The sequence below is a fragment of the Crocodylus porosus genome, unplaced genomic scaffold, assembly GCF_001723895.1.
Source record: "Crocodylus porosus isolate Cpor-Errol unplaced genomic scaffold, CroPor_comp1, whole genome shotgun sequence".
Taxonomy (NCBI): Eukaryota; Metazoa; Chordata; order Crocodylia; family Crocodylidae; genus Crocodylus; species Crocodylus porosus.
This window is the reverse complement of record NW_017728916.1, coordinates 9617431-9630221: the sequence shown is the minus strand read 5'-3', so window position 1 is coordinate 9630221 and position 12791 is coordinate 9617431. Positions and strand designations below refer to the sequence as shown.

The 12791-nt window shown below is 45.6% G+C and overlaps 1 protein-coding gene across 1 annotated transcript in view; it reads right to left on the bottom strand.

Annotated features, from left to right (window-relative positions):
• SLC9A6 (solute carrier family 9 member A6) overlaps positions 1-8889 on the bottom strand; it is a 30538-nt gene extending 21649 nt beyond the window's left edge. Inside the window, exons 1-5 of the mRNA XM_019536172.1 lie at positions 8842-8889; positions 6537-6878; positions 6111-6188; positions 5147-5223; positions 1388-1500 (exon numbers count right to left, since the gene is read on the bottom strand). Of these exons, the coding sequence (XP_019391717.1) occupies positions 1388-1500; positions 5147-5223; positions 6111-6188; positions 6537-6878; positions 8842-8889 (658 nt within the window). The remainder of the gene's footprint in view (positions 1-1387; positions 1501-5146; positions 5224-6110; positions 6189-6536; positions 6879-8841) is intronic.
• Positions 8890-12791: the final 3902 nt, after the last annotated feature.

Sequence of the window (12791 nt, the reverse complement as noted above, 5' to 3'; positions counted from 1 at the left end):
ACACCATAAAATGCATGGGGAGAAGCTGGGAAAGTTGAAGTTCACTCTCAAAATATTTTACTGATGAGCGGCTGTCCAGATGACTGTGGATTTAACATTAAATCAAAACTAAATTAAAACTACTACAATATGTAGAACAACAATCCGAAAAATGTAGTTGCTCTACTGCAAAATGTTTTGAAGCATTATTACAAAATGAGACAACCATTTATTTTTAATTTTATTTCTTTAATGAGGGACATAATGGATGGATAAGATGATCAAGGCCAAAGGACCACACAACCTAGATGGCCTATGAGGCTGGCACAACTGGGCAAGCCTGCTTCTGCAGCGAACAGCACACAAGGGAGTGATGTAGCTAGTACAGTGAGAGACAAGCCATGGTGGCTCTTCCCTTTGTTTTCTGTAAAGAGCCACTAATGGTATCTATTTTTTACTGTGTTCTTTGTTTATGTCATGTAATACTTGTATTAGGGTATTAGCAATACTGGGCTGCTTATTCATAGCTGTATATACAAGTACGTACATACATTAAGTAAATGCTAAAGAGGACTTCCCCAATTCACCCAGGAGTGTTTATGATGCTGGAGATCTTAGGTGAACGCTGAATACTCAGTGGATCTGGAGCCAGTCAGGACTGAGTGTCATGGAGCTGGTAGGATGTCTGGTTACTGCACTCACCTTCCAGGGGCTGGCAACCAGATCCTGCTCATTTTCCTTTTACCTCCCTCCTCCTCCCCTGGTGAGTTGCCTTATAACTGTCCTGTTTGCTCACTTGCTCCCGCCATGCACTTTTGCATAGTGCTTCTGATTTGCAATCACCAGTGTCCTTACAGCAGTTAAAGCCAGTTTCACACACACCCACGTCAGTTTGAGGAAAGATGTGTTGTCAGATGCACGCTGAAAACACCCCAACTTCACACAGCACACTGTTTGCCAAGGGCGCTGGATCCACCATTCATTGTCATCTCCCCAAACGCTCATTAAAGGCAACAAAAGATTCCCAATGACTCCACTGCAAATGCTCAGCTTTGGAGGGAGCCTGATTTTTCAGATACTAATTCAGCACTGTCCAATTTCTAAGCAGCTGGGAGCCACACCTCCTATGGGTTGCACTAGTGTGGGCCATGTGAGCTCCAGCTACTGATCCCCAGGGCCACGAAACACACTCCCCCGAACCATGCACCTGGCTAGCCTGCCTCAACCTCAGCTCCCTGGCCACAGACTCCCCTACTGTACTGCACTGCTATGGCACCCAAAGCTGTGAACTACCCCAGCACTGTAGGATGCTCTGCACTATCCTTTGAAAGCTGGAGGGAAGGGTAGTCCAGAGAACTATAACAGTATATCAGTAACACATGAGAAAAATAGCAACACTCCAAGATACCTGGGTCGGTGGCTGATACGATGGCACCAAATAAGAGACAATCAGTAAAGTAAAAATCCCCTCCAAGCTGTTCAGTGGCTTTCATCAGGGCTACGCAGCCGTACATGATGGAGCTGTCGAATAAGCAGAAGCAACTGTCTACTGGAAATACATGCAAGCAGTATTTGAAAGAATCAAATTCCCTTAAGTTGCAAGTTTAACTCGTGTAGTTACCTAAATATCCAGTCTTCTGTTCAATTTTTATATTACACAAAATCCACAGCATTTGACCAGCAGCTTGACTTGAGGCTTTAGACAAGAAGTCAAACCTGGGAACTGCTCAGTACTGTCAGATTCCATGAAGTGAATGCCCAGTACAGTAAATCCAGCTGGGAGCAAAATGGATTTAATACGTGAACTCCCCTAGGCATAAAAGTGCTTAAAAATGCAGCTGATAGACTATATGTTGAACAGTTAGTAAAACACAGCAGAGACCTTCTTGTGTCCCACAGCTCAGCAATTTCACAAGATTTGTTTTTATTTTTATTTCTGACAACATCACAGTTGTTCCCCGGCTTTTAAATCAGCCCCACCCTTACCTGAGACAAGTCAAGAAGAAGGCTGAGGTTGATTTAATCTACAACACAGGTCAGCAACATTTTTGGCCAGTGTCAAAAACACCCTAACCTTGGCCCATGCCTCAACTTGGTGTGACAGGGGAGCCACCAGGGGCCTCATCCTCATTGCTGACAATGAGTGCATGCAGGCCACTGGGCAGATGGCAGGGGAGCAACCCGGACTGTGTTGCCCCAGCCCTTGCCCTGCCATGTGCCCCAAGGTGCACGTGTAGCCATTACTGCCACAGAGCCGGTGCTGGGGCTTCAGCTGTTTGCAGCCTCCCGGCTGCCTGATGCAGCTTCTCAGAGCCCAGGCCAGCTGTGGCAGGCAGCCAGGAGGCTGCAAACAGCTGCACCAGGCTCCAGAGCCCTGGCACTGGTTCTGTGGCAGCGGCACACACACCTTGGGGCAGGGGAAAGGCCAGGGTTGTACTGCTCCAGACCCCTGCCCAGCCTTGCGCCCTGAGGTATGTGTGCAACCACCACTGTCATGGACCCCAGCCAGGGCTACAGAGCATGGTGCAGCTGTTTCCAGCCTCTCAGCTGCCTGCCACAGCCAGCCCAGGCTCTTGGCAGCTCCTGCCTGCCACAGAGCCCAGGCTGCTTGTAGCAGGGCTTGCAGCCTCCCTGCCACCTGCTGCAAGCAGCCCGGACTCTGTGGCCAGTAGCAAATGTCCAGAACCTGGGCCACCTGTAGTGTGCTGAGCAAAATGGTCTCATATGCCATGCTTTGGCATGCATGCCATGGGTTGCCAACCCCTGATCTACAACATTCTCCTCTAGAAAGCATCCTACACAATTATGACATTTTACTTCGTGGAATAAGAATTTGCTCCCTCTACCTGCACAAATGAATAATTCTAAACAGAATCACAGCATGGCATAACCAGCAAAATATGAGGGCAAACCTAAGCTGTGTTCACCGATATAACACATCATAATAACTCTGGTGGCCTTCTATGACCAGATCACTAAATCCTTAGATGCAGGGGTAGCAGTGGACATAGTCTTCCTGGACTTTCGGGAGGCTTTTGACACTGTCTCTCACCCCGTTCTCATTAAGAAACTGGGGGACTGTGATGTCGATACCCACACAGTCAGATGGGTCGCCAACTGGCTGGAGGGCCACACCCAGAGAGTGGTGGTGGACGGGTCATGTTTGACCTGGAGGGATGTGGGCAGTGGGGTCCCCCAGGGCTTGGTCCTTGGGCCCGCACTGTTCAGCATCTTCATCAGCAACTTGGACAAGGGGGTAAATAGCACCCTGTTGAAATTTGCTGATGACACTAAGATGTGGGGGGATGTGGGCATGCTAGAAGGGAGGAATAGGCTACAATCAGTCCTAGACAGGTTACAGGAGCGGGCGGATGAGAATAGGATGGGATTCAACATGGACAAGTGCAAAGTGATGCACCTGGGGAGGAACAACCAGCACCATACCTACAGGTTTGGGAACTCCCTTCTCGTCAGTACAGAGGCAGAAAAGGATCCTGGAGTCATCATTGATGCCAAGATGAACATGGGCTGGCAGCATGGGGACACGGTCAGGAAGGCCAACTGCACCTTGTCCTGCATCCACAGATGCATCTCGAGCAGGTCCAAGGAGGTGATCCTCCCCCTCTATGCAGCACTGGTTAGGCTGCAGCTGGAGTACTGCGTCCAGTTCTGGGCGACGCACTTCAAGAGGGATGTGGACAATATGGAGAGGGTCCAGAGGAGGCCACTCACATGATCGGGGGCAGCATGACAGGCCCTACGAGGAGAGGCTATGGGACCTGAACCTGTTCAGCCTCCACAAGAGAAGGCTGAGGGGGGATCTAGTGGCCTGTTACAAAGTAGTCAGAGGTGACCAGCAGGTACTGGGGAAGTCCCTGTTCCCCTAAGCACTGCCTGGAGTGACCAGGAATAACAGTCACAAGCTGGCAGAGGGTAGATTCAGGCTAGACATCAGGAGGCGCGACTTCACAGTCAGGGCGGCTAGGATCTGGAACCGACTTCCAAGAGAAGTGGTGCTGGCTCCTACCCTGGGGGGCTTTAAGAGGAGGTTAGATGAACACCTTGCTGGGGTCGTTTGACCCCAGTGCTCTTTCCTGCCATGGCAGGGGGTCAGACTCGATGATCTGCTCAGGTCCCTTCTGACCCTAGAAACTATAAACTATGAAACTCCCCTACTGTCTTGCTTCCGACTGGCATTTTTAAATGTAAAACTGTACTGGCTGTTGCTACTTATTCTCCTATTGCAACCTACTAGCTAAAGAGCATTGATCTGCTAATCACAGGTTAGATCAGGCACAGCATACAGGGTGGACCTGGGAAGATGTTAGGTGACTGGCTTCTGAAAAGAGAAAATTTACTGTTTACTACAACCGTCTTCCTTTGTAGTAAGGAAGTGGAGGGAGACAACTGCCTCCACTCCAGAAAAGGCACACTTCCACAGAGCTTTCAGGCAAAGAAAGTTAAAAAAGAAAGAAAAAAGCTGGGAAAACCTAAATGATTTTGTTTTTAAAGTTACATCTTCTTGTAACAAGTTTCTCCAGTCTAGTCACATTCAAGTACCAGAAGAACAGATCACAGCACAGTAGCATTCTGTACTGCTCCTTAAAAACTTTTCAAGCCTTTATTCCCCATGAAGTTTCTGTACAGTTAATACTAAAGCTCTACTTGTAGAAACCCAGCCAAGTCAAGTGTAGACACTATTACAATTCAGGGTTGTATTTTTAAGCTGCATTTTATTTGTCAGACTACTCTGCTGGTTATTTTATTTATCAATTTTTTCACAATCCTACACATTATGGCTTAAAGTAGTACCTGGTATCACAAGACTTATGACACTATGGAGAAGTTTAAAGTGCGTGTGTGCGAGACAGAGAGAGAGATCTACATTTACATACACAATTATAATTATATATATAAAATTAAACTCACTACACTTATGAAAAGACACCAAGTCAAGACACACATTGATCCTCACCCACTGTTTAAAGGTAGGGAAATAAATATTCCTATTCCATGAAACGATGGGGCTGAGTGACTTGTCAGAGCTGGGATTAGAACTCCGGTTCAGGTTCTATTTCTAGAATGGGAGTCCCAGCTTCTATTTCACTCCATTTTAAGCCAATGCTGTTTACCATACTGCAAAAGAAAACAGGCTTCCAATACTCACCCTATCATAAGACAGGATATTGCAGTTCCAAGAAAGGCATATGCTAGGATTGACCCCAGGTTTCTGAAGAAATGCCTCTAGAAGAGAAAGCACACACAGCATTACAGTAGTCTTGTTGCTTTATTTTCAAGTGAGTACATGTGCCAGGGTATATGAATCAATGCAATGTTGGTATTTCATCTAAGATCTCTGGAACAAAGACTACTGTGTGCTAGGTAAACAGTGATCCATAACTGCGCCACAGATGCTACTGCAGTGCTACTTGCTGCTAATGGACAAAATGTCTTGCTTTTACCAGGTGGCTTTACTAGCTTGCTCTTGCTGAGTACTGGGGAACTGATGTGCAATACAGAAAGGACATGGCCCAAACGGGCTCATTTTCCTTCATCACATATCAGCATTTCTGAGGCTTGGCTGTTCAGTGAACAGCCTGTGGCCCATGTCTAAAAGGCTGCGCATGACCTAATTTTACTTAAGGACTTGTAAACAGTTTCTAACAGCTGCCTCCAGGGGAATTCCTGAGGAAGCTTATGTTCTCCCTCAGCGATCAGTCACACTAAAGCCCCAGTTCCCCTGCCTCTGCTTTTCACAGCCCTTGATAACATGCCACATTAACTCCATACCCACACACAATATGCAAACACACACAGGAGCCTAAGCTGGCTATGAGTTTCCATTCCAGGCCTTCATCCTTCTGCATGGGATTTCCAGTAACTGATCCTTTGTACTCGCTGTGCTTTAGGGAAGTCTGTAGGCTGAAACACTAGAGAGTTTAAAGCTAACAAAATTCCCTTCTGTATGCACTACACTAGGTTCTGATACTGTGCAGTGGTTATTCTAGAGATAATTACAACAGAATATGGTATCACATACTGTAAATGTGGTCTGCTGACCTTGGCACTGTGTTGCTGTACTCTAAGAACCAACACTCTAAAATGCTGGGAACTTTAAAATGAACACTTACCCTTTTTAAGCTGTATCCTGCATAAAATATAATTGGAGGGAGCAAGATATTGAAAAATACTTCAGGGTCAAATGTCACCTGTTGAAAAAAAGCCAAAGGTGGAATTGGTTTTTGAGAGACAAAAAAGTAGAAGCAACAGTCAACTTTATATGTAGTAAGAGACATTTCAGCCCAAAAGCTTTGTGAACAGACAAGAATCTAACATGGAAATACAATCATTTGTTGCAAAAAGTACAAATTCAAATTAGTTCCTGTAATTTCAATACATTAAATGTTCCGAATTACATTTTACCTGGACCCTGCCCCCACTGAAGTTAAAAGCAAAATACTTACTGATTCAAAATGGTGCAGGATTTGGCCCAAACTGTCTCTGACCTTCTGACAAGAGTCAGGCCATGCACAGATTGCAGATGCCAGACAGCTTACCTTTCTCAGCATTTCATTATCCTGGACATTATTGAGCTCCTGGGGACTGATCTCGCCTTTCAGGGTATACTCATAATACTTCCCACTGACATTCACTAACAGCGTGGCTGGGCTGGTCTGCACTTGGCAACTTAGGGTCACATTGTTAACGTCACTGGGAACATGGATTCCGTAGCGAAGGATGACACCCACCAGGACACCTGAAAATAAAGGCAGTGTCAGCAGTGCAACTTGCCTAGACTGCAGGCTCGTTGGGGCAGGGACTGCCTCTTTGTTCGGTGCCAGTACAGCACCTACCAGTCTATGCCAGAGGCTTGTATGTGCCACGACAATACAAAGCACCTGTTAGTATTAACCATCTAAATTCTCCCAAGAAACATGGAAAATACCTGGTGCTCCCTCTGCAACACACAGTACAAATATATGACTCTGAACTTCACCCTGGCGGCTTGTCACACCTCACATGCAAACGCTGCAAATGTGTGAAGCATGTCACTTTCTCCACGAGCAGAATTTGAACATCCCAAGATGCAGTTAATACAGGTAGGAAAATACCTTCCTTGGGTGTTGCTGGACATTGCTCTGACTTTATTGGAAGCTCTCAGGCACGAAATCCTCTACATCACACACAATAAAAGCCTCACAAAGGTGGGGGGAGAGATTTGCAGTAATCACCACCCCCTTCTGTTAGAGTGTGAGGAACACTTCTCCATGGCAGGGAGGCCTGGTGACAGTTCTGGAGGACTTTCAGACCTGTACGTGAGGTAAAAAAACACAAACCTCTCTCGGGTTGATTAATAGGAAGGGTTTCATTACTAAGGGCTAAACTCATTTTGCCAAGGGATGCATTTCCAAAGTGGATTGGTTTGCCCTAAAACTACAAAAAAAAAAAAAAAAAAAAAAAAAGCCTTCTATTCTTACTAACATGCTAGCAACTTCCTGTTATCTTGAACCAGCTGCCATGGACACTGTCATTATCTCGCACCATTAGTGGGCAATGCTGTATGGTTACACCCAGGACGAGGCCGTAAGTCCAGGCCTCTGTTCTGCTATGGATTCCCTCTGTGTAATGTAATGCCTAGGTTGACAATCCATTAAAATGGTTAATACTTGAGACTTCCTTTCTCCTATATATTTAGATGGTTAACCTCTCAGATCAGGGCCCATCTCTTCACATCTGTCAAATGCTGAGCACAATGGAGCTGCCTCTAGGTACAGCTGTTACACTTGTCATTCTCTTTGATATTTGTTTTTCTCTAAAACTAAATGCACCAATGTCACAATAGAGATGGAAAGCCCAACATTCCCTCTTTTCCTCTTACTCGGCTCTCCCAACATCTGCATCTGAATCAGCTGAGTGAATAAAACCCCCTGGACTGGCTGCAGCAATTTGCCAGTGAAGTTAACTGTGCTTTCTGATCAGCTGGTCTGCAGGAGGCATTGTGGTTTTAATTGGCCAGTCAGCAATTTATATAGTGCTTTTATTTCCAATGTAGTAGACTGGCTGTGCAAAGTGATGTCTTAACACCTGACTCAACAGCATTCACATACAACTGACTTCTCCCTCCTCTCCAGCCATAATAGGGCATCAAAGACTTCCCTAACATTACTTTTTCATGCAAACAATTGTGTTAGGGAGGCTGAACTTTAAAGCCACATGAACAGTGGTTTAAAAGGGACTTGTACAGCACTGAACATTTACAAAGCATTAGTGTAAATAGTGCACACCACAATTTCATGCAGTCCGATGGTTGTGGAGACTTTCCAATTAACCTCCCAGCACTTATGTGGGTTGATTATTACATCGATATGGTCTTTCAACATTCTTTACTGTCGCTGGCAAGGTGCCACAGGAACTGAACTGCGCCCTAAATACTTTTGCCAATGCCTGATTGTAGCTGAACAGTCATTTCACAAGAGCAGAATGCAGGCAAGCTGATACAGAGCTATGGCCAGAGAGAAAAACCAGAGTCCTTTCAACACATACAGTGAAAGCTTCCATGTTTTGGTGCTGATCTCCCTTTTGAAAGAGGAAATATTCTACCAGGAAAGTGAAATGCACCAGCTGGGCACTTGGCCAGGTAAAGACTCAGGGTGAATTGGGGCTGCATGGGAAGTCAGGGCAGAGAACACCTATGCAGGCATGCCCCTGCTTTAAACCAGCCAAAAAAGGAGGCTGTGACAGGACTGAGCTATGGAAGAATTGCTGATTCATGCAGATTTCCTGCTGCCAATACCCCAATCCCATGCTCATAGACTCATGTAAGCAATGAGAAGGCGCTGCAGCCTTTGCTCTAGCACCTACACTAATGTAGTAGCTGGGTGGTGGGAGTGACAGTGAAGTCTTCTTCATGGTCCCTGGCTGGGCATGCCTGTGCTTCACCTCGAGAATGTGCCAGCTCTTCCCTACAGCTATGTAGGATCTAAGCCAGAGCGCTGCATTTTACCCACAGCCAACAGTGCTCACAATTTTTTTAGGCTTTATTCTCACCGTGGGAACTGCACCACCCCCAAAAATGCCAGAGACCCAAGATGAGCAAAATCAGGCCTCTGGTGTACAACCAGCTTCTGCAACAGGAGACTTTTAATTAGAAGCCATAGACGAAAACAAGAGTGGCCAACCCACAGCACAGCCAGCCCTGGTTTGTGGCACGAGACAGATCAGGGATGGGGCAGGCAGCACAGTGGCAAACAGGGCAGGGAGCAGAAGGCAAGAAACAGAAAGCAGAGTAGGCTGGGAGCAGAAGAGAGCAGCAGATTGAGCAGGGGATCAGAGTGGCACATGGGGAGGCTTCAAGGCTAATCTGTGGTGCACTTGCCAAAAAGACTGATCCCCACACTGATCTGTAACTAGGAAAAGCACATCTGATGTGGCTGGGATAGGTCACCAATACAGGACACCAAAGTAACCAGTTACTTACTTGTCCAGTACTTCCTATGACACTGAAATTAAGGAGGTCTGGAAGGCAAAGATGCATAACAAATAGGTGTTTTATGTATCTTTACTTCAGTGCTCAATGTGAGGGGCAGTGGAGCACATTCACCACCCAGCATCAAAAATACCTGGCTTCCTTTTGTCTGGAAAAAACTAATCATTTAGCTACCCTTCACAGAATACAGGGACCTTCAGCTTGTCCATGGGAGTAAAGACAATCTTAAAAATGCTATCTGCAGCTGCCTAGTGCAGACAGCCATCAGCATTAAAAACTACACTGAAAGTCCAGTTTAAATCACCTTCTATAAAACAATAACCTCTGCCTCCCCTTGGTCACCTTACTAGAGCTGCAGAAGTTCAGTCGCTGATCATTTATGGAGACCTAGAGCCTTGAAATAAGATTCTTCATAGAAAAGAGCACCAAAGAACACTGCTATGAGGAATTTCAAAGCAATCCTATCTTCACCTTTTAATACTGGGCTCAAAGCACTGCTTTATTGGATCTAGTCACCTTGCTTGGAGGCTCCATTCGGCACACTTTGCAGTCAGCTTTTCCCATATAACTGTACACGACCCCCAAGCATTTCAACATTCAGAGGTGCCTTTAAGTTCTGTATTCTTAAACTTCCCTAAGACCTGTTGCACTTTTCAATACTGTGCCTAACATCTTCTCTGGTAATATCCCATTAATAAAGAAGGAAAGGAAAAGCGCTGAATAATCCAAAATGTTTGCTCAGGCCTAAGGAGAGCTTGTGTTATACTTCTGCTTTTTTACCTGCCATTTCTCAAGCCTTTCATCCTATTAAGTGACTTTTCTGACCCCTTATTACAGCCTGAATCATCATATGTATGAACCTCTCCCCCTTGTCCTCATGCACAACTCAGCAAAGTGCCCAAGGCCTGAACTGTGGGGAAGAGGTTTTCATGGCAGAGCTGTCATTCAGTCACTTATTAAGAAATAGGAAGAATAATGCTGTTGCTTTTCTAGCTATGCCACCATATCACACTGAAGATGGATGTAACACATGATCCACACTGCACTGACCGTAGAGCTCTAAACAACCCTCCAGTTATAAATCTTGCATCTACGAGAAACACTGGTTTGAGGGGTCTGGAGTTAATCCTTATCTGGAGAGAGGTGACAATTAATTTTGGAGACAGAGGTAAAATCCAGGCAATAGGTTTACTGTATTACTTCACAGGTCACATAAATACACCATTTCAACTTGTCTTTTAAAAAAACAGTGTAAGAGCTTGTGCAGAGACAGGTGGCCTGGAGATGAAGCAGTTCTGGTGAACTGTTTCAGCGATGCCAAACTCTGACAGGATTTACTACGTCAGTTCGGTAAAAGTTATAAAAATAAAAGTCTGAACATGCTGTGCCAGCACCCTTCTAGTGGGAGCTACCTGGCTTGGAATTTGATGTGGGGGAGCTGCTGACTCAGAGGAGCAAGAACAAAGCAAGTTAAACAGCAACCTGAGCAGAGAAGCGGAGCCGCAAGCAGCATAAGAAATCAATGTAACAGAGGACTGGTGCAACAGCCACCATTTTGACTGAAACTATCGGGACTGAACTGCAGGCTTCCAGCCTAGACAAACACCACATTTACACCAGTGAAAGTAATCTTGAAACTGGCACAGAAATGGAGCAGACACACTAGTGTGGGACTGTTTGTTGCATAACTCATTTGAATAGTGTAGAACTGAATCAGGTGTAGAACTGAATCAGGAAAAATCAGGGATAAGTTACCCGTCTAAGTTACACCAGCAGATGGTCCTTTCTGCACAGCTTAATTCAAGGTAATGTTTCCCAAAGCTGACCTCAGAGGCTGGTGAGGTGCTATGACAGCTGCCTGCTGCATATGACTATCCCAGATGGCTACTTACCTGCCCCTTTTGAAGCCTGATATAATTTAGGTCAGCGGCACAAGACACGTTCTGGGGATGACATTAAACTGTGTCCTCCACTGCCTTGTGGATGCTTCTTGGTTGAAGAAAGGCTAAGGGACTTCACTCCAACAGAAAAAGTGCTCACGCTGAAGCAACAGACAGTTAGCAGTTCTGTTCAGGTTGCTCTCTGGCAGAAGCTACAACCTCTTTGTCACTAGACTTGTTCTGGCCTTTGGATTTTGGCTCAGTGGTCTAAAGAGGGGGTGACGGGCCTAAGGCAGCCTCCACTTCTCCAAAACTCTGCCTAGGCGCATGGGCTGAAGGTCTTGGCAAGATGGTTGCAAGCATCCAAGGATGCTCAGTATAAGGGCCCTGAGGCAGCTACAAAGATTTCCAAAAAGGCCTGTTTAGGGATGGCCTGCTTGCCTTACATGAGGGTGACCCTAGAAAAGGTGGGTCAAAGAAGCCTTGCCTCACTACTTACATCCTGGCTCAATGGATTTTATAAACAGAACTGCTTGCTGCAATATGCAGACTTTGACCCCCGGATATGACACTGATCTGGATTCAGATCTGAGGAAAACAGCTGTGCTGAGTAATGACACCGCACATTTCAGAATTGATATTGCAGCTCTTCTGAAAACTCGGCTCTCAGATACAGGCTTCATAAAAGAGCAGGACTACACCATTTACTGGCATGGCACACCTAAAGGAGTAAGGAGAGAGCATAGTATAAGTTTTGCCATCAGAAATGAACTGATGTCATTGTGTGAAGTTCTGACTGCAGTGTCCATATGTACCATGCCACTTTGAGTTAGGCTACAGAAGGGATTCATCAACCTCATCAGCGTATGCAGGCTAGTGATGAGGACAGCTTCTAGCAACAGCTGAAAGAACAAATCAGCAGGATTGCATGGAAGGAATCTATCCTAGTACTCGGAGATTTCAATGCAAGACTTAGGTCCAGTGCTGAGATCTGGCTGCGATTCTGGGTAGGCACAGCATTGGGTGTATGAACAATGGTCAGAGAGTTCTTGAGCTCTGTGCCGGTCAAGGCTTATCAGTTACCAACACCTTCTTTGCTGGTAACGTCAGAAGAACGTTATGGAGACACCTGAGATCCATGACTTGGCTAGATGCCAAACCTACACTAAAAGAATCAAAAAGATTCCCAATAACAAAACTTCAAGATCTGACTCTTTACTTGTTGAAAATTAGAAACATGCAAGCAAAGACTCACTGCAAAGATTATGTGAGGTACTGCTACTCTGTTGGAAGGAATAAACTGTTCCGCAAAATTTCAAGGATGCTCGTTTCATCCAACTCTATAAAAAGAAAGGAGAGAGAAGTGACTGTAATAACCACAAAGGTATATCTTCATAGTTCCATAGTTAGTAGGGTCAGAAGGGACCTGAGCAGATCATCAAGTC